At 32.5% G+C, this 22678-nt stretch overlaps 5 protein-coding genes across 6 annotated transcripts; 3 read left to right on the plus strand and 2 right to left on the minus strand.

The window, feature by feature from the left end:
- Positions 1-4059: 4059 nt before the first annotated feature.
- LOC102616002 (transcription factor MYB114-like) lies at positions 4060-5204 on the plus strand. The gene is made up of 3 exons (XM_025097893.2): positions 4060-4550; positions 4636-4765; positions 4837-5204. The coding sequence occupies exons 1-3, from the start codon at positions 4415-4417 to the stop codon at positions 5177-5179; spliced, it is 609 nt and encodes a 202-aa protein (XP_024953661.1). The 5' UTR covers positions 4060-4414; the 3' UTR covers positions 5180-5204.
- A 558-nt stretch (positions 5205-5762) lies between these two features.
- LOC102616279 (cytochrome P450 CYP72A616-like) lies at positions 5763-8423 on the minus strand. The gene is made up of 5 exons (XM_006474425.4): positions 7965-8423; positions 7664-7884; positions 7157-7398; positions 6682-7051; positions 5763-6588 (listed from the first exon to the last, which is right to left on the minus strand). Exons 1-5 carry the CDS (start codon positions 8242-8244, stop codon positions 6160-6162), a joined length of 1542 nt encoding a protein of 513 aa, XP_006474488.1. The 5' UTR covers positions 8245-8423; the 3' UTR covers positions 5763-6159.
- Positions 8424-9661: 1238 nt separating this feature from the next.
- LOC127899968 (uncharacterized) lies at positions 9662-10193 on the plus strand. Its single transcript, XM_052434147.1, has 2 exons — positions 9662-9679; positions 9768-10193. The coding sequence occupies exons 1-2, from the start codon at positions 9662-9664 to the stop codon at positions 10191-10193; spliced, it is 444 nt and encodes a 147-aa protein (XP_052290107.1).
- A 3224-nt stretch (positions 10194-13417) lies between these two features.
- LOC102615707 (trihelix transcription factor DF1-like) lies at positions 13418-15572 on the plus strand. The gene is made up of 2 exons (XM_015528992.3): positions 13418-14173; positions 14304-15572. Exons 1-2 carry the CDS (start codon positions 13635-13637, stop codon positions 15388-15390), a joined length of 1626 nt encoding a protein of 541 aa, XP_015384478.1. The 5' UTR covers positions 13418-13634; the 3' UTR covers positions 15391-15572.
- Positions 15573-18695: 3123 nt separating this feature from the next.
- On the minus strand, positions 18696-20640 carry LOC102615129 (transcription factor MYB1-like). Of its 2 annotated transcripts, none has more exons than XM_025097201.2 (3): positions 20076-20640; positions 19770-19899; positions 18696-19481 (listed from the first exon to the last, which is right to left on the minus strand). In XM_025097201.2, exons 1-3 carry the CDS (start codon positions 20287-20289, stop codon positions 18998-19000), a joined length of 828 nt encoding a protein of 275 aa, XP_024952969.1. In that variant the 5' UTR covers positions 20290-20640; the 3' UTR covers positions 18696-18997. The 2 variants fall into 2 exon arrangements, with proteins under 2 accessions (XP_024952969.1, XP_006474484.1); XM_006474421.4 differs by having other exon boundaries at positions 18696-19478; positions 20076-20610.
- Positions 20641-22678: the final 2038 nt, after the last annotated feature.

Here is a 22678-nt window from a genome sequence, read left to right on the forward strand (position 1 = left end):
ATTATAATTTTTTATTATTATTATTATTATTATTATTATTATTATTATTATTATTATCATTATTATTATTATATAATATTATTGCTATTAAATTTTATTATTTTAATTATTATTATTTATGATTATTATTGTCATTATTATTATTAAAATTTATTACTTTTATTATTTTAATTGTTATTATACCGTAATTAATTCATTATTATTAATATTTATCTTGTTATGATTAAAATTAATTTTATTATTAAAATATATTAACTTTTTTATTTTAATTATTGTTATTATTTTTATTAATATTATTACTATTAAAACTTATTAATAATTTTATTTATTTTAATTATTATCATTATTAATATTATTATTTCAGTTAATTTTGTTGTTGTTGTTATTATTGTTGTTAAATTTTATTAATTTTTTGTTTTAATTAACATTATTGTCATAATTATTATTTTTAGCTTTATTATTATTATTGTTTTAATTATAATATATACAAATAATATTAGGGACACAATTAATAAAGGGCATTTTAATAACTTATGATAGTTTATTCCAATTATAAAATAAAGTAAACACATCAATGAGAATGTTGTTCATTCCGATTCCTTATTACGATTTTAGCTCATTTCGATTCTTATTTAATAAACGCACCATTAGAATGTGCTTAGAACATAGTATTGTATATTGTTATATTATTGTTCACATTAATTTATTACTTACTTATATTTGGAAGTTTTAAAAGTTAGATTATGGTCAATTATGTAATTCACTACAATGTGCTAAATTTTGTCTTAATTGAAACGTTAAATATATTTAAATTATATTTTTATTTTTACTATAATAATTATAATATTAAAAATAAATTATATTACAATATTATTTTATTATATCATATTATATTTATATATTAATAATTAATATAAAATAATAATTAAATATAATTTTTAATAAATTTACATAATAAGAGTAGATATAGAAATGATAGTAATAATTAAAAAAATATGAAATATCTATGAATTTGTGGAATAAATAAACGTATTTATCTTTTTGAAGTTAGGACGCAAACATAAACTTTATTTTATATTTAACGAGTTGTGGCTCTTATAAACTAGTATTGAATCATGCATTGTAATTACATAATATCAATAATAAAATTCCTCTTAAATTTCCTACTTATTCATATCATTTAACAACTAAGCCAATAAATAAAATAATAATAATTATATTTTTTCCTAACATTTTAGAAAACAAGAGGGATTACAATGAAAATAACCTAAATAAATACACTCTATCGTTGGATTTGCTTTTAACATTCTTGTCTTGGATCCAATGGTTAAATTATAAAATGACAAAAGAAGTGGTGTGTTGCAACTGTTACAACATAGGCGGACCCTTCTAATTGTAATATTGATATATATATATATATAAACCTAAAATAATAGAACCATCTTCATAGTTAATTGGGTACACCAATTTCTGCATCATCAATATTCATCATCCCCATCACCATCATCATGATTATTATTATTTTCCAAAAGTAAATGCTGCCAATCGATCTGTCATTATTTCTGTGAAGCACAATACTCTAGCTTTCCAGGACTAAGAAGAATAAGACAACTTATACATTCGGTAATCATAAAATTTTCGTAAACTTTTCTATCAATGACTCACTGCTCAATGCATGGAAATGGATGCTTGAAGGGAAGAAGCCAGCCATGAACTGATGAACATGATAACGATATGGTATAAATGAGGTAAAAAAATTAGCTGGACCACCAAGTGAATGCTAATCAACAAAAGCATAGATAATTTGTCGCGAGTTAATAGTCTGTGAGCATTCGAGAGCTGGCACGAATGGACTTCTCGGAAAATGGACGCGTGACGTTCATCAAAACCTTTTTTCTGTTGAGCGAGCCTGACAGAATGGGGGATAGAATAAAACAAGAAATCACCACTTGATTTGAGAGGGATCGATTGTTTCCTAAGGTATGTGATTAGCTCAAAAGCAGGGAAAAGAGATTTAATGGACAATAATGTGTTACTTTAACCGACATTAGTGTATTAATGGACACCTAATTAATGGAAGTGCTGTAAAACAAGTTGGAAGCAAATAATAACTTATTAGGGATATTATCATTTCACTACCTAGTATTTTTGGGCATATTATTTTATCACTAAAGTTTTCTAACAATTTTTTTTTTCATTTAATGTTTCAGTTTTTATCATTTTACCACCAAACCATTACAGTTAACAAAAGTTTCAATAGAAATTATAAGAAAAATCTATTTTACTTCTGAACTATGTAAGTGTAATTTAATCATTTGAATTGAAAAAAAAATACAAAATTAATTATATACAAAGAAATAACACTTTTATCAATTGATTATTTTATATCTCTAAAATAGTTAATTGATCATATTATAAATATTATACCTTGTGAAATTCTTAAAATACTGGATATACTGAAATTCTCAAAATACTCTTATGACATCAATAATTTATTAATGAAGTTAATGGTTTAGTGGTAAAATGATAAACTCTCAAATATTAAGTGAGAAAAAGTAAATATAAAAAAACTTTGATAGTAAAGTGGTATAGCAGAAAAGAACATCTAATAAAATAATAATATCCCATTTTATTATAATTTATGCTTTTTCTATGATTTGACCCTCTCATCCCATGACCCATAGGGCCATATCGATGAAGGTGCATGTGCAGTCTTTACGTGTAGACACAGTGATAGGCCTCAGGGCCGGACCCTTGAATTGAATTTCTGCAAAGAAAACACTCCTAGTTTGATGGTGTTTAATTATTATTAGGATTTCTGCAGTCTCTGTATTTATGGTAATCTACTCCAAATTTATGAAAATGCATCAAAGTATGTATACGCTTCCAAGTTCCAATATCCATGAACAGCATCTACAAAAATATATAAACTGGCTAGCTAAACTAAAGTCTTTATTCAGGTTATATTCCACATACAGATTTGGTGCTTGAAATTTCATGTCTAGATAATTTTGAGGCTATACGAATACAGATGTGTAAATGTACAAATCTAAACATTTTCACCACTATTAATAATTTGTATTGAACCGGGCCCCAAAAATTTAAAATCATAATTGGTCATGGCAGGTATGTGGTGAGCATCTGTAACCTGACAAAAGCAAACCCACTGGGTAACCTAGCCAAATAACACAATAAACTATATATGTAACCGGTATAATGATGAACAATTTTTGACAGACAAATGAGAGCTATGTGCTCATATTATCAATATATAGTTGAGGGTATTTATCAGTTAGTGAAATTTCTTGTTTTTTTTTTTTTTTTTTTTTTTGTTTAAGAAGAGAATTGGGTTGGCCATTAGTCTATAATAAACGAAAAAAAATTAAGAACATACAGTCATCGTCATATTTCTGAAAGGAAGAAGAAGAATATTAATAATCATTGAAATTGTTTAGAAGTTTCTCACTTTTGGCTGTCCTTCATTATTCTCTCTTCTCTCTCTATATGTATATATAAATTGTTTGTATTGTTGTTTTTTTTTTTTTTTGATTACATGCGACTATTGCTCAGATTACAACTCATATTATATGAGAATATAACTGATATGTACAAATCAGACTATAACCGGAATCAACATACATCAATGCTAATGGAGCGCTGCCCAGATTTTAACCCTCTCAAATATTCGAGGGATGTCTACTCCTCGCACTGGGGCAAGGAAGCAGACTGCCTTCACTCAATTTTATTTGAGGAAGAAAACACCCCCACATGCATTGTTTGTATTGTTGTTCAAATTGATATCTAAGTTACTTTCTTTCTCGTCCTCAACTTGTTTGTTTTTTTATCTCATCATATGCATCTAAATTTAAGAACTTGTTTATTATTATTATTATTATTTTTTAATACAGAACTTGTTTATTATTTATTCTCTCTTTTGAGCATAAAAGCCGCAATCACCTGTCTCATTCATGCACATACCAGTCACGATGAATAAGGACAGCCATTGGATTTGGATACATATAGATTCATTTCTGTGTTTGTATTCTTATTTTTTATCAAAGTGCATAATATAAGTGCACAAGCATCGAGAGGTGTACTCATAACATGCCAGGTCCTCTCATTTTTCAATCATAATTCAGAAACCAAATAAGAACTCACTACTGGGTTCATATATAAAATGGTTAGTTGGTGTTCAGATTCTTCACAAAGAAAGGTAGCTAAAAACAAGTGACGTGACCCATCTCATCAATTTTCTGTACAAACCCATAAGTATCATTACAAGCTCTATTATAGATACATTTATCATCCCCATCAAATTATTTCCTTCTCTTTGAGTGTGTGATTTTGTTGTAGAATACACCCAAATTTGCTCGCTCATATATAGAAAGATATACTGTAGAAAATTAAGACACCAATGGTTACTGTGAGCAGTCAATGTACTAAGAAAGAAGCTAATAGAGGAGCATGGACGGCTGAAGAAGACCAAAAGCTGGCTCAAGCCATTGAGGTTCATGGTCCCAAGAAGTGGAAATCAGTTGCAGCCAAAGCAGGTCTGTTGTATAATTGATGGATGATAGTGAATTTCAATGTCAACAAAAGCTTGATGGGCATGTAACTACAATTTCAATTATGTAGGCCTTAATAGATGTGGAAAGAGTTGCAGATTAAGATGGATGAATTATCTTAGGCCAAATATCAAGAGAGGCAGTATATCAGACCAAGAAGAGGACTTGATACTCAGGCTTCACAAACTCCTCGGAAACAGGTAATACTACTGTCTTTTTCTGTTTGGCTAGTGGGATGTAATGCGTTAGTAAAATTTAAGGCTTTATGTAGGTGGTCTTTGATTGCTGGAAGATTACCTGGTCGGACCGATAATGAAATCAAGAACTATTGGAACTCTCATTTGAGCAAGAAAATAAAGCAAAATGAAAAACCAAGCAGAGGTTCAACGGCAAAAGATTTGGAGCTTGAGATATCTAAAGGGGAGGAGAAGGGCAGTACTGTACAAAAGAGAAGTGGTGACCTTGAGGGAACTTTTTATGCTGATGGGGGATCAAAATTATTTAGTTTTGTTGGAGATAACAAGTTCTTTGATTGCTATAACGATGAGCCTCTGAATTTGGAGTGGATGGGTAGATTTTTTGAAATGGATGAGAGTTGGTTTGACTTTGCATGATATAAATTTGAACTTTTGTTTTGCTTATCATGTCTTTGCTATAATATGTATGCATCTTGTTTGTGATGTTATTGCAATTCCAAGGGAAATTTTTCGAAGTAAAATCCTAACTCAAATGTGTGATGCTACAAATTGTTATTAAGTAGTAGTAGACTAGTCTTTGTATTCCTTCCAATTTCTATTATTATTATTGTGACTAGCCAGCCACTAGGCAGCCTAACCCTCTTTTAGCCAAAACTACAAGGAAGGTAAATGACTGTACCGCCCACTCTTACACAACATAGCAGCCGTATCAAACCCAGACAATGAGATAGTTCAACTCGATACTCGCTCAATCCCCATAGAGCAAAAAGGCACCGCAACGGGCCTTGCCATATGTACTGAGGTAGCTGGCCTCTGACGGGAGACACGGCCAACCTTACAGCAGTAATTGAAGCGGGTGAGTCCAAGTGGTAATTTCTTCTTCTTGCATAATCAAGTTCATAAGTTTCTTATTGAAGTCACTTCACCACAGCCACAAAATTCAACAGTTTCACTGCAAACTCTGTAATCTAGGGATATCAATGAGAAGGCTTGTATCTGATGTTATGAAAATTACTGGAAAATTACAGCTTGTAACATTCCCTCTTGCAAGAGTAATAATCAAATTACAAACCCCCACATAGTACATTAGTCAACACAAAACTTCAAACCGCATTCAGTAGTCAGTGAAATTACATGACAAACAGCATACTTAGTTTCTCTTTATCTATATTACATTAATAAGTACAAAACTTCAAACCGCAAAACTGAAGTTGGTGAAGTCACGTGACAAGACATTTTCTCGTGTTCAACGCATGTTGCATAACTTTTCTACAGTTCAAGCATCATTGAATTGCAGGCATGCTGCATAATCCTTAGGCCAGCCGTCATTATTGAATTGCTGGCCACTTAGCTGTATAGTTTTGAAGCAGTGGTTGTCATTTCCTCTGAAAACACACTTATCGGGTTTGGTGCAGAATAATTGGAGCCCCATGTTGTGGTTGAAGAGTTATGACTGTAATAGGAGAATGAGTGTAAGAGGCCGAGATCTCAAATGTAAAATTCTGAAGAATCATAGCCAGAGCCATCTTTGCTTCTATCATGGCAAAGTTTTGGCCTAAACAGATTCTAGGACCCCAACCAAACGTATAGAAAGCAAGTTGATCCATTGATGCTTTCGCAACTCCATCAGCAAATCTATCCGGATTAAACTCGTCAGCATCACTGCCCCAGTACATAGGATCGTGATGAAGAAGTAAAAGCGGCAATGTTATTTCTACGCCGGGCGGGACAGAGAATCCTCCAATGTTGATACGTTGGCGTGTATATCGAAACAGAGCCGTCACAGGGGGATACAATCTAAGGACCTCATGTAATATCATCGACACCTGCAATGACATGTATGTAGCAACTTTTGAAGCAACAACTTATAAGTCAATATATGATAATGTAATTTGTGAATTAAAACAACTAATACTTACAATCTTGAGGCGATTTAAATCTTCTATGTCAGGCATTTTCTTGCCACAAGTGTTTAGAACTTCTTCTCTGGCCTTTTCTTGCCAATTTGGGTGCATACATAAAATGATCATTGTCCATGTAAGCAAGTTTGCTGTGGTTTCTTGGCCAGCAAAGTAGAACAATTTGCATTCCTCAATAACATCTTCAATTTTCAAATCATTTTCAGTTTGTTCTGTGCATTTTAACAACATGCCCAAAAGATCATCATCGTTGCTTGATTGTTTGTTCATTAGCATAGCTTGTTCTTTTTTCCGGATAATACCCCATAACGCTGCTTTGATCTCCTTATCAAGATTGTGTCTTTTTTTGTTGCTTTTAGTGGGTAAAAATCTGTGTCAGAAATACAAAATTAATCATCAAAATGTATGTAAATTAATCCAGAATTCTTAAAGAGGTATCTTTATCTCTCTCTCTCTCTATTATATGGTATGGTACCTTAAACCCGGAAAGTACATGGCATGATGAGCTTCGAGAACTAATGCAATTTGCTGTTTTTGAAGTTCAAATATCCTTTTTCCCTCTTCATAGCTGCTTCCAAAAGCTGTGCGAGCGATGACATCTCCAGCCAGAGTGTTAAATTCGGGGGCTACATCAATTTCACATGATCCTGAGCAACCAAGCTTCTTCCATCGGTTGATTAGATCAATGCAACTACTAGAAAATGCTGTCGCCATTCCCTGCTTATAAATAAGAATGTATAAAAAAGCTAGACAAAATTAAGGGAGACTACTATTTTTCCAGTTTTTACGACTTATTCTTCCACAGTTTAATAACAATCAGTTGCTCTTTTGCTGTCAAAATTTTCACAAAAAAAAAAACTAATTCCCTCCAGAAAACAATGGCTATTTTCAATTTTTCTAGTAGCGAAACATTAAGAAAACTGTGAGAGTGTGAGCACCCTAAAATTAACTTATGGAATGTGCACAAGGATTAAAGAGACACCTTTAACTTGTGAAGGTGAAAAGCTGGAGTGATCAACTTTCTACGTTTTGCCCATGACTCTCCTTCCAAGGTTGAAACTCCTTTTTGCAGAAGATCTACAAGAGGGTTCAATGGTGGCTTGATAATGTGACCGGACTTGTCTCCTAATACTAACCTGATCAGCTCAGGCTCGGCTACTGTAAGCCTAGGCCTTGTTCCGTTCCAACCCAGAGAGAATTTACCTGATTCAATAACAGAGGCAGTGAGTGTGAGTGTGAGCTTTCGTCCAATTAATTAAATTTTGTAATCAGTGAATGATTACCATATTTTTGAACCGTCTGATGGATGAAAGGAAGGACATAAGGCACAATCTTATGATTCAAAGACATGGGCTTGGACCATGATTCTAGAGAAGCCCTTAACATCTCTTCCTTTTCACCTTGGAACAGACTATAAGAAGTGCCCTTGATCCCTTGACTCCTGAAATTCTTCTCCGAGCTTTTGGGTTTCCACCATAAGGTGTACACGACTCCAAGAAGGCCACAGAAAATTAGAGAAGAGATAGGGATCACAAAGATTGTGAAGAAAATGCAATTTTCCATTTTCCACCCTTTATCAGAAGAATTCAGAATTCAGGCTCAGGTTTGCTGGATTCTGTGAAATTTTCTGAGGAATTTATAGAATTTTCCATTAACTTAAGCTTTATTGTAAAGAACTTGTTGTATGAATAGGAATTTACCTGCCCCACATTTCCTTCGGAGAAGGACATGTTGTGTGAGTGTGCTCTTTGACTTTTGTGCGAGTTTTTATCATTGTAATTTGTTCTGTTAATTTGTGCTTCACTGGTGAGCCTGTAGCTGATGATCTTCAAATTTTACAGTGATTCAACAGTTGAACAACTTATTATGAGTAATGATGTATACTTCAGTTAGCTGACAGAGAGAATATAATAATTAAATATGAATTACATTTGTGTGTCTCTCTCTCTATATATATGTATATTAACAATATTTAACAAAAACACACTCAAAATGAATTTTTTTTGGGGAAAAAAAAACGCCCTAACCTACCGTCCTTTTTAATTATTTTTGTCACCCTTTGTCAACAAATTTGTGTTTAGGCTTTTCCCTTTTTTTATTTTAATTTTCGTTAATTTTATATTCAATGAAGCAAAGCAAAAACAAATCTCAGGTTGGTTTTTGAACAACTAGCAGTCTATTGCGACTGTTTGTTTTATTTTATTTTCTAAATTATTTTATAAAATTAATTTAATATTTTATGCTTTCATGCTCGTTCATGTGATATTCGTGTCGCACTCGATCCCATTTATACTACTCCAACCCATTCAATATCTCTATGACTTTCAATAAAAAAACATGAAATTGCAAGTTAAATGCCGGAATAGTCTATATATACTTTACAACATTAGGAAAATCTATCCATATATCTTCGTCAAATCTATCCATATATGTTCGTCTCGAAAACTAAACCCTCAACTTTCTCTTTGTGATGTGATGAGAGACAGGAAGTAAAAGTCACCCATAACAACGAGTTTTGAGTTATATATTAATTTTTTTGATAAAAGATATTTTAAGCGAATATGTTTATATTTTACGAAAGTCTTTAATACTTCTAGAACATTACTCCTTATTCATTCAATACTCACCACATATGTATATATTTTATTTCATTGAAAGATACATGTGATAAAAGAATAGATGAAAAAATAACAGTGCTCAGAGCACCTAAGATATATCATTTTAAAACATTACCAATTAATCAATTTCAACCATATGGGTTAAAAAATCCAACATAATGGCAGAAAACTTTTTCGCATTAACAGTCAAAACTAGTAAAATGCTATTGACCATTTCTATTCTTGATGCCCGTTGCCCACTCCTTTGAATAAAACCTCTCGTATGTGTCAATCCTTGGAGATCAAGCATATATATATATAAAAAAAAAAAAGTTAGACCCGTTGATCGATGATTGCATTACTCAAGTGATCTTTGTTGACTTATGGAGAAAACATTGATGGTAATGACCCCATTATGCCGTGCCCCGCAAGAGTTTGATTATTTGGATTCAACGAACGGATTATCAAAGAGTCCACGGGAAAGAGCAGACAAGCAAGCAAGACCAATGGTGCCCCCCGCCTGTTGGTTATTACAAAGTCAATGTGGATGCAGCTGTCCACGCAGAGCAGCAGCTCACAGGCCTGGGGGTTGTTATCAGAAACTCTCAAGGGCAAGTTATAGTGGCAGCATTCAAAAGCACAAAATTCGAAGATAATGTCACAGCAGCAAAAGCTGAGGCGGTCAAATGGGGGCTGGAAATGGCATTGGAAGCAAGGCTAGCAGCAGTGATAATTGAAACAGACTGTATTGAAGTTGCCAATTTAGCCAACAATGAAACCAGTAGTAGGAAGGAGATTGTGTGGACAATTTCAGATATTCATAGCTACAAGGAGAAGTTTCAATCGTTATCAATGATCAACATGTCCCAAGATGTTGTAATAGGTGTGCTCACTCTCTTGCTAAAAGAGCTTTGAGAAGCTCGGAAACTGTCACATGGAAGGATAATCTTCCACCTGATGTATTATTCTGTTCTTGAATGAAAGTTTCATTTACTTGTAAAAAAAAAAAACGAACGAATTATCCACGCACCCATCACTCAACTTAGGTAGTGTTTACTTTCTAGAGTGGGAGTGTGGAGTGTGGATTCCTCCCACTTCATTGTTTACTTACCTTAAAAAAGGGGAGAGTGGGAGTGTGAATCTGTGGGTCTCACTCAATTTTGGAGTGGGGAGTGGGATTCCCACTCCCTTGGGGGGAGGTGGGAGTGGGAATCCACTCCCCCCTCTTCCCATTTTATCCTTATAAAAATAAATAAATAATATTTAATAAAATAAATAAATAATATTTAATAAAATAAATAATATTATATTTAATAAAATAAATAATATCATATTTATTAAAAATAATAATTATATCATATTTATTTTATTAAATTTAATAAAATAAAAATAAATAAATATTATATTTAAATTAATAATATTAAACATTAATTTTAATAAATATTAATTATTTATTTAATTAATAATAATAAATATTTTATTCTAAAAAAATATTAATTTTGTACTATATTATCAATAATAACATTTCATTTGTGTTGCTATTATTAATAATTTTTATTCACATAATTTAAATTAAAATTAATAAAAAATTATGATTTACATAATTAAGAATATTAGTAATTATTATTAATTTATAAATATAATAAAATATTTATTTTATTTTTCAAATATATTTTTTATTAATTTTTTAATTACAAATTATAATTATGTACATAAGGATAAAATTATAATTTAAAATAATTTACTCTCAATCCAAGACAAAATAAATAAATAATTAGGATTCTGATTGACAATCCATACTTTCATTTAGTCTAAGTAAACACCCTACTCTCACTCCCACTGCACACTCCTAATTCAAAAATTCACACTCCTCATGATTCTCACTCCAATTCAAAAAATAAACGCAGCATTAATTCTTTCTTTGAAGACAAAGTGGCAAATCAGATCGATCGGAAAAAAAAAAAAAAAAAGGCTGGAATTGAGAGCTATTTTATTAAAGAACATTTCGTTTCTTGTCGTTTCCGACTTTAATTGATTTTTTTATGTGCAATTGATATTTGTTGACTTACGTGGACAACTCGAGAGGAATGGTGCAAGTATGTCACCCTTTACGTGCCTTGTTGCCTTTCACGAGCCTCTGTTTGGATACAAAAAGAGAAAGTCCAGGCATCACTTTGTGTTGTTGCTATATTTTGAATTTCGATCTTCAAGCAACGTCGATATTAAAGCCACGTATTTGCACTACACGTGAACGAATGATTTATTGAATTGAAATAATTAATAGAACGACAAGCATAGGAGTCAGCATTTATTTTTTTATATTGTACCAAACTTCAATCAGACTAGTCTCTATTCTAAAATACAGGAATTCTCATGTGTTGATGAGGAAATAATATTTGTCTCTTCGATAAATACTAGAAATTCAAATTGAAAAAAAAAAAAAATCGAAAAGGAGATTGGAGCCTCCTTAAAAAAATAAAAAAATAAATCATGGAGAAAATCACTTAAAATGCGAATTTGGAGTTGTCCGATGAGCTCCAAATCGGAGAGCCTTCTTGTTCTTGTTGCCTACATTTTATGAGAAAAACATTTTGCAAGTGACCGGTAAAAACGACAATAGGAATAGCCGTTTCGGTCGCCCTCCGATCTGCCTTATGGCCCTGAATCATCACTGGCTGACTGGCAGCAAAAAAAAGTAAAAAGAAAGAAGATTGTCCCAAAATCTGCTCATCAGACGATTTCCGTCGGAAGTAGAGTAGAAGCATTCTGATTTGCCCCAAAATGAAAACCGCCAATAACAAATTATTGAATATCCTCATTAAATATGAACCGTCAGATGCACATCGAGATGTTAAACGGAGACAGAATATAAATGTTGGGGACATGAGGACAAGTTACTGTACTAAATTCACGTGCACATCAATTATATACTTCCAAAAGTATGGCTTTCATGTCTGTCAAGCCAGGCCAAAGCCATCTCCTCAGTCCTCAGACCATATAAAATGTCTTCTACACGTGTCCTGCTCTTTTTCCTGTTCCAAATCAAAGCCTCTTATCCCCACCTCCATGTCTCCATTTATTATTTGCAATATGATCGTCTGCATTTTATAAAATACTCGCATCATTTATGGACGAAAATTCTCCCTGAAACTCAATTGTTGATTATTAATAATAATAATAAATAAATAAATAAAAATTTAAATCTTCTTTATATATTGTTACTAAAAGATACATGACAGAAGATTTTAAAAAGTTCAGAAGAGATCAGATTATGAGAAGATATTTTTTCATAATTTATTTCCCTTTAATTTATTGTTTAGAGATAAAAATTAAAAAAAAATTCTTTTCTTTTTTCCTTTTAACTTAAATCAGGTGATCAAGGTCTACCCATTTCTGATCCTTTCGGGTTCCTACATTGAGTTGATTATTGAATTCCTGGTTTTGCCAATATCATGTCAAAGAAAACTAAAGCTTAACTAGTAGCTTTATAATTGTTGTTCAAGAATTTGGTCACTTCACTAGTTCTATTTGATAACCAATTTGATCTCTTGGTGAGCTTTCATTGCATGTATATATAATTTGTTTAGAGAAAAACAACCCAGAAGCCTGAGCTTCAATTGTCTTGAATATAATAATTTATTTTTACTTATGTTAAAACATGATAACAGGTTGCCCCGGTGCTTGACCTAGTATATTTTCAAGTTTAGCTCATCAACTGGATTCGAATTCGAGCTTTAAAAAAATAAAAAGGAAAAAAAAGTTCATCATTCTGATTTTTTATATATTTATATTTATGAGTTTCGGTCTTCCTTTAGAAAAAAATGTTCTTCATAATTAATCAAATAGATGATTATCTTATCAAGTTAAAATAGCTATTAAAAATGATATATTTTTTTCTTTTCAAATAACATAATAGATTTTTGAATAGATATTAGAGATGCTAAAGATTTAGCATTAGATATGCGACTGGATTTTTGAATCAAATAATGCCCGATTTAAATGAATCCTGTCTCTCACGTTTCATCCCAAATTAATCTTACGTTGTTTTTTTTTTTTCCAGAGTTAGCAAATAAAAGAAACAAAAAACCTTAACTACACAAGGTGACATATCGTAGCTGTCCTTCCATTTAGGTATTAGCTTTATCTCTCTTTAGTTTTTTTCACAAAACAAGCAAGGTTTTTCGAATCTATTATTCAAACAATTAATTTTCAGTTTCCAACTTGTTCTCAAAAGCCAGCACTAGCTCCTGCCTCCTGCTTCTTGTGGGTCTCATTTCTACTGCTTGAAAGCAAAACCAAACCTTTTTTCATAAATAACATATTATTGATATACTATAAAGTCTCTGCATCATAGATATGCAGTCTGGTTATGGCGCTTCAGAGATTCATCAACATCATCAAAACTTAATTGGTGATGCTGGTGATGATGTTGATGGATGTTGCCCTTCTATTTTCACCATTTCCAATCCACCTGAAAACAACCATCTTTATTATCGTCATCCACGACAACACGAAAAACACCCGCAACAACAACAACAAATGTTTCAACCACCGCCACCGCCGCCTTCGCCTTTCACCCATCGGTTGCTCCGCCCTTTTCAGACATTAATTCATCAGCCGCAACCACAACAACAACAAGGTGAAAGATTGCATTCGCAACTAGGGCTTGAAGTGCAAGACCCTTGTCCCACTTCATTGCATCCTTTTTTTGATGTGAATTTCAAGTTGGGACTCAACGAAAATAGTGGCAACAATGGCAGCAAACATGAAATCACTACTCTCCTTCATGGAAATGAGCAGCAGCAACATCACAATCATCAGTCCCTAGTAATGCCGCCCCATTCTTGGCATTCCCAAGAAGATTCTTCTGCTATCAAATTACAAGAACCCTTTTGGTAATCTTACATTTACTATTATTAATCATCAGCAACCATATGTTCACATTTACACATATATAATTTTATTATTCTCTTAAATTTTTTCTGCTTTCGAGTTGTTCTTAATGTTATAGATTAATCTGAATAGGAAGCCGGGCGTTGTAGATAAAGATCAGCCAGAGAATATCAAGAAGCATCACGTAATGGGGTCCAAATACCAACACTTTGGTGGAGAGCTTGAAGCAATTTATGGCCTTGCAAATGCAAAGATTAACGTTGAAACCGATAATCAAATAACCGGTTCGGGTTCTGCAATCATTGGAGTTAACGATCTTGATCACGGGTCAGAAAATTCCATAGGAGAAGAGAAATTAGCTCATGAAAAGAAGAAGAGAAAGAGGAAAATGAAGGAGAAATTGAGTTCAATGTTTGGATTCTTTGAAGGATTAGTCAAGCAGGTGATGGATCATCAAGAGGGTCTTCACAGGAAGTTTGTTGAAGTTGTTCAAAGAATGGATCGAGAGAAATCAGAAAGAGAAGAAGCATGGCGGCGAGAGGACGCTGCTAAGTATAACAGAGAAGCCATTGCCAGAGCACACGAGCAGGCAGCTGCTTTAAGTAGAGAGGCTTTGATTATTTCGCATTTAGAGAAAATTACAGGACAAAGTATCAATCTTCCGCCGAGAAAGACTGCTTTGTTATTAGTGCAACCCGATCAGGTAATCACTAAAGGACCCACCAAAGAATGGAAGAGTGATATGATTAGCAGGAGGTGGCCAAAAGCTGAAGTTGAGGCGTTGATTCAAGTTAGAGGTGGGTTAGAGTCGAGGTTTTTGGAACCAGGGCTGAAAGGGCCTCTTTGGGAAGAGGTGAGCGCTTTAATGGCTTCTATGGGCTATCAAAGAAGTGCCAAAAGATGCAAAGAGAAGTGGGAGAACATTAACAAATACTTCAGGAAAACTAAAGAGAGTGGCAAAAAGCGCTCTCCGCAGTCCAAAACTTGCCCTTATTTTGATCAATTGGATCAACTTTACTCTAGGAATAATCCCATCAACATACCCGCAGATCCTGACATGGGGGTTCAAAATCAAGGGTATTCAGAGCTTTTAGAAGCCTTTGCTGCTGCAAGTGACCATGGAAATGAGAACGAGAATCATGAATATGATCACAATGATGATGATGATGAAGATGAAGATGAAGATAGAGATGATGATGCTGAAGAAAACGGAGACTGAGAATTGATGATGAGGGAGGGAAAAAATCACCACTGGCAGTTACACTTTTTTTCTTATAGGAGGTAATTCTTTTTGTTTTGTTTAAGTACGAGTACGAGTTTAATTTCAATTCAAAATGTTTCAACATTGAGTGTGCTTTGCGGAATCTTATAAGTTTAATTAACTATCTTCCAACAATTAAACTTATCTTCCAACTGAATTACGTTCAAATACATATCATAGAATTTATAACCTAGACGCATCAGTTTTAAGTCCCCATATCATAGTTCCATTTCAATAAATTTGTGTGAGAGTCAACTCTAAATATTAGTAGGAGTAAAGGGTAGAGGTTTAGCATCTAATTAGTACTGAGTTTGAGTTGTGCTAAAAATGTATGAATTTAAATACCCATAAATCAGATATTGCATATATTTATAGATTGTACCAACTTTCAGGGGAAAAAAAAATCTGAAAATTTGCTTGCTAGTCGTCAAAACAGTGAGCTTTAAATTAATGAGGGGTACTTGTGGGGTGAGGCCAACCTGAAGCTGAAATATAAGCCTGAAAACTTTCCATTTACAGATGCCATAGACGTGAATGATAGGACCAAGCCAAGCAAAGCTCTGGGAACCATGCACATGGTGCGCCCGCGCCCAATTTAGACCTGTGAACTTAATAAACCTGCCTTGTACGATTGTTTCTTTGTTTGGCCCTTGATGAAATTATTTGTCGTCTGTACTGCCGACTATAACTTTATCATTTTACCTCCAAACTATTTAAATTAACAAAAATTATAACAAAAAAATTATTTTACCCCTAAATTGTATAGTTGTAATTTAATCATCTAAATGATAAACTACGAAATTAATTATATACAAAGAAATAATGCTTTTTATTAATTAATTGTTTAATATAACTAAAATAATTAATTGATAAAATTTTAAATATTACAACTCGTAAAATTCTTAGAATACTCAAAAACACAAAATACCCCTATGATATCAGTAATTTATTAATGGTGTTAAAGATTTGGTGGTAAAATGATCAAAATCGAAATATTAAGTGGGAAAAAGCAATTATTAGAAGACTTTAATAATAAAGTGATATGTCATCAAATATTAAGTAGTAAAATGATAATATACCATAGATAAATAAGACTTCGTAGTGATGAAAAATGTTCCCTATTAAAGGTTTTTTTTTTTAAAAAAAAAAAGCATGGAAACAAGAATTGTAAGAGAGCTACACACATCTGCCATATTCAAGTGTCGCAAGAATCTAAGATAATGTTGTTACAACTTGCAATACTATGGCTCTACGAAATACATGAAAGAATTCATTTCATTGAAGAGTGAAAATTAAGAACCTTTTAGTTTTTACGGTAATAAAGATTGCAAGAATATAGAAAAGAGAAGTTTACAAAACAATTACTTGTGCCTTTTATTTTTTCCCAACATTTCCTGTGTCCTTATTGTTATAATTTCATTTACAAATATTAATAGTTGGGGCCGGTTTAAATGGTCAAACGAGCCGTACAAAATTGAATGTTTGGGCTTCACATATTTGGCCCATTGTCTATGAAGAGACAATGAGTCACAGTTGAAATCAGGAATTTATTTTTTTCGATTCTCCCAATCAGTGAAATCATTGGAAGATTACATCGCAAATATGAAGATTTTATAGGTCATTATTTAAAAATATATATATTTCGAAGAGTACAATACAAATAATGATAAATACAACCTAATATGGCTATTAGAACTTGAAGTCCATTTAGATTCAATGTTTGTCGGGACTTGCCTCATATAAATCAAGCAAACAAAATAAATGAAGTAAGAAGGTGAGTTATGGGTTATTTTTTCAATTTTTTTTCCAAAAGCTGATGCTATTTTACTTTTGAAATTCTTAAATAACTTAAATTTTGTGTAATTGGCGATGTTAGAGTTCTATTGGGTATTTAAAGAATAGACAGTACTTTGTCTTAAATAAAGAAATTGAAAATACAACTAAATCAGATTTTTTTTTCATTAAACAAGATTAGAAAAAATCTGCACAGTTTTCTAAAAAAAGCAAGAAAAATTGCAAATGCGAGTTTGTGAATTGTGATCTTAAATGGCGGAACTTGTTGGCAAACATTGCAATAGTGGTGGCGATTGGCGAGTCTTGTTTCTATCATTCGGTGCTTTAAAAAACAGACATATTGCATTCAAGTCAAATTTCAACTCCTAGGCAGCGGTACATGCTCTACGCTAACAGTTGTCTGTACGACACATAGTTGGATGTGGAGTGAGAAACTAAACAATAGAAAATCGGATGGTGGGATGACGGGAGATGTTTGTTACAGAATCTGTACCATAGACAGGTCCCATATCTCAATCACGAAACAATAAAAGGTCAATTACACCATGACAAGGCCTTTTGTGAACCACCGATTGATTGATTTCAAACAATTATGAGTTGGAAAATACGAAGCATACGTATATTTACATTATGAAGCATTCGTGTATCAAAATTTTGATCCAAACAATAAAAGTAAAAGCGAGATGGCAAGATTATTTAAGGTTTTGTTTATAATCGAGGTGTTGTAGTTTTTAAATTAGAGTTATTGCGGAAAAAAATCTATAATTATGAAATAAAAGTTAATAATATATAATAAATATAAATTTAAAATAATAATTTTATCAAAATTATTAAAGATACAATAAATTTTTTATCATATAAGTAAAAAATTATATTAATATAGCTTCCAAGCTACATTAGCTAGTATTTATCAAACACTTTAGTACTGTAAGTCTGTCCAACCTCAATCTCAAACGCACCATAAGTTAGCTATTCTTATTTCTACCATAATAATAACAATAATAATAATAATAATTTATTAAAGATATTTTGAGAACATAAAATAATTTATTTTGACTTTTAAATAAAGTAAACATACTAATAAAAAATATAATTTTTTTAGTTTCACTTTTCTACAATAAAAACGATAAATAATGGATCATCTATAATTAAAATATTTTTAATATTTTATTATTGTTATTATTATTTTTTTTTGTCTAAACCACGAGGTGGTCCTGAGTGGGCTTCAATTGTAGGAGACATCTTTAAAGCACGTACCACAACCTAGACTAATCATCGATCGCACCGGGTCGGCCCATAAGGGGTAAAGTACTAGTCAAAATAGTGACTCCATACGAGAACGGAGTTTGAACCCATGATCTCTCTTAAAAAGTGAGAGTATCAAACCACTCACACCAACCAACTTTTGTTTATTGTCATTGTTATTATTATTAATTAAAACAGTTCGTGGATAACAACAATTAGGAAACTTTACTTAACATGAAGAGTACTATCCTTATTTTATTGATAAATAATCAGTAACATAGATTTTTCAACAAACAATTCTACGGTAAAATAAATGGTGAGTTCAAAGCAAAGCTACAGATATTTACCGAACAATCCAACAGATCTGTCATTTGTGACAGCTCAACTGTCAGTTAACAGAATTAAATAGACGGAGCAACATACTTGAATGACTGTAGCTTACACATTCTGTAAGCTAGTCAAGTCCCTTGAATGAAAGCAGCAATAATTAAATCATCCATTCGTCATATGATGATTCAAGAAAAGGTCACCAAAATCCCAAATCCGATTGCAGGCTGGCTTGAATAATATGATTGTCCCTGTTATTGTAAATGTCATGGCCGAAATCGTCAAGATTGTTGAGATTAGCATCAAGAAGATCCAAGAGGCTTTTTCCCCCAACATCAAAATCCACCGTGTACTCATGATCAGAGCCGGAGGATTTTTCTTCTTTACACCCATAACTGAACTGAGATTGTACGGGCACATAGTCAAATAAAATTGGAGCCTCACGATCATCATCGTCATCAGCGACACCGCCAGCAGCGTCATGTTTCTCAGTTTTTTTGTATTGGGGGCGCGGCACAACACCTGAGCTCGATCTGGTCTTTGGTTTCTTCTCAACTTTGGAACGGTTTTGATGATGATGATGATGATTTGCGTCTACTCTCTTGGATAACTTGGTGTTCCAGTAATTCTTGATATCATTATCTGTTCGTCCTGGAAGTCTCCCAGCTATAAGAGCCCATCTGCTTAATAATATATTACTTACACACATTAATTAATAGAATCCTCAAGTCAACTAATCTTCTTCTGCTCCGCATACTGATTGATTAATCTAGTAAATTTATAATATTTCAAAACCATAGCGTGATCATGCTCAATACGTACCGAAACATGACCAAAATGATTAATTTTGCCAAACAATTAAGCACTTCGTTTACTAGGACCAGACTTATCTCCTTATTGGTGCAGTTTTTTTTTTTCTGAGGGTTAAGAATGTATACGAAAGCAAATTAAAAGAATTTAATTAACAGTACCTGTTGCCTAAGAGCTTGTGAAGTCTAATGACGAGATCTTCTTCATCTTTAGAAAAGTTGCCTCTCTTGATGTCAGGTCTTAGATAATTCATCCACCGCAGCCTACAACTCTTCCCGCATCTCTTAAGACCTGCATACAGTTTTATACTTAAAAAGTCACGTACAAATCGACGCACTATTCTTGCTCTTTTTCTTGTCCCTGGCTAATACTTGAGTAAGAAGGGTAAAAAAAAAAAGAATCAAAACGAAAAGTGTATATAAATAAATTAAAAAATGTTATTTTCATAAATGTCTGATCATCACGACCTGCAGCTTTGGGAATGTGCCTCCATTTTCCTTCACCATGAGCCTTGATGTAATCTGTGAGGATTTTGTCTTCAACGGCTTTCCAAGCTCCTCTGTTGAGTCCCTCCCCTTTAGAGCAGCAAGGAGTCTTGCGCTTACCCGCCATTTGACTCTTAATAACTTTTTCCTCTCCGATTAAGAGTTTTGTGTCCGGGGTTGATATTATTATTATCATTATATATATACACACGCACACACAGACGCATATGCGTGCCCAGTCTATGAAGGCCACTGACTTCTACATAGACGTGTAACGTGATTGTTCATTCGTATGGAATTATTTCAATTCACTGAAATTTTCTCTGTTCTAGTTTCCAGGGACCATGGAACAGAACATGACTATACATTGAACTCGACCTGTGACTTGTCACGCCCCTTACGCCTTTGGCCCTAGGTGGGCTTGTCCCCCGAACACAAAGTCCCTGAGGGAATCATCAAGTTCGAGTCTTATGCAGAGTATTTTCCAAAATATTAGTAGGGGCTGATTTTGTTACTTGCCTCGATAGGCTAAGTAGACTTTAAATTGTAATATACGTAGATTGTTAAAACAAATCATAATCTTTGCAATTTTGATAAACTAAACATATACAATAATTGAAAAAAAAAAACAAAAACATATATGTCTACCGTTATCTAGTTTGATGACGTTGATTTGTTGGTGTAATTCGACAACTTTAGAACGACTATAGTACAATGTTGTTTGGTGCAAAGCTCTTTCCATACATATATAATCAATGAGAAAATCCTTTTTAAGTGGACGAGCCTCTATTTTTTTTTATGTGGACATATTGTTAATTTATATGATTTAATAGAGTCAATATATATATATATATATATATATAATTAAATTAGTATTCTTTATAATATTTAATTATAGAAATTAATTAAAAAATTAGTTGTGCGCTCTCTCTCTCTTTTTTTTTTAGGGAGAAACTTAATTGATCTTGCCCAAAATAAAAATGAAAATCAAATTAGGAAAAAAAAAATCTCGTGATTTGTTTTGAGAAAATAAGTAATTAAATTCGAAACTTTATTGACCATACAAAATATGTTACCACAAAAATCAATAGAAACCAAGTTCGTATTGAATTCTCCTGTCGATGTAAAGCCAGTATATCGTTTGAAAATTCAACCTGTGTATGTGTCAATATGAATCACCACACACATGTGCAGGAGTACTTAACGGTGATGTGACTCTAATTATGAAGAAGCAAATTTCGAAGAAGCAAATAATTGGTTTTTGATAACGACACCTTTAGCAATCAACCACTTTTATTTTTCACATTAATTAACGAGAGTTACGAGACCAGTATCAGCCAGCTAGCAAGAATTGAATATTCATGTTGATTCGGCTTTGCTCCGAGTTAAAATACAAGATTCGGATGGGTGGGTGTTTAATAAAATTTAAAAATAATTAAATTTTAATCATATTTTTATACAAAAGTGTATACGTGGTACAATACGTTCCTACATACATTTAATAAAATATAAAACTCAACGTAGCTCTTTATCAACGTGAATCCAAATTCCAGCCACCAAGTGCACTTAATTTGTGGGCCTTGAGTTAATAAGCAAAAATTGGAAGCCCAAGAGAGAACAGTGCTTTATTTTGTATGTCTTCTTTCAATTATATTTATGATAATGATAAAGATACAAATTATTCCTCTATCAATTGATGACAATACATTATTGGCCAAATAATTTCATGGTCTATTTCGCTAATCATATTGATTTTTTTTTTTAATTTTTATCTGACTAGTAATGACCTGACGCACCACTTTAGGTGCCAATAAAATGAACACATAGGCTTATATAATACCACTGTATTATAGAATGCTATTGTATTATAGTGATGGTATTTTGACCACATTACATACATGTCACTAGAGGTAGTACTGCAATAGAACTAGTCAAAATTAATTTTTTTTATAAACTTATTTTATAAATTATTTAAGGAAGGACCAGCAGAATTAACAATAAAACGGTGGGACTTATTTATGGATGAAATATGCATTCTCTTTATACCAAAAAAAGAAATTGGTTAGTGGATAATAAATTTAAAAAAAAAAGTCAGGATTACTGACTCATTTACATATACCCGCTAATAGCTAACAGCAATATTAGTATTCCTAAAGCTTAATTGACAAAAATTGTAGCAGTGTTTATTTTTGTTTCCTAGGGGGGGGAAATGGGTTCTATGTCATATGATATTTATTGAGTGGAGATGACTTTGTACAATATTGAATTAAATAATACCGCCACCTTCTTGAATTTCTTCGATGATTGGTGAATTAATGAATTAACCATGCACTTAAATTTAATGCCACCGTAATAGTTGAGACATTTTTATATATATGCACATATATATTTATTAATGGTTGAGACTTGAGGTGAAGAACGTGCTGGATTGGATGGAAACGAGGACGATAAAAATGCCTAGGCCAGCCGGGCTCTGTTATAGGGATTGGGCACAGGCTTCAAATTTGCAAGCTCGGCCTGGCCTAGTAAACTTAAAAATTGAGATTATAAGAGCCCCCATTATTAATACTAAGTGCCCAATCCCA

Source organism: Citrus sinensis, chromosome 9 (assembly GCF_022201045.2).
Source record: "Citrus sinensis cultivar Valencia sweet orange chromosome 9, DVS_A1.0, whole genome shotgun sequence".
NCBI lineage: Eukaryota > Viridiplantae > Streptophyta > Magnoliopsida > Sapindales > Rutaceae > Citrus > Citrus sinensis.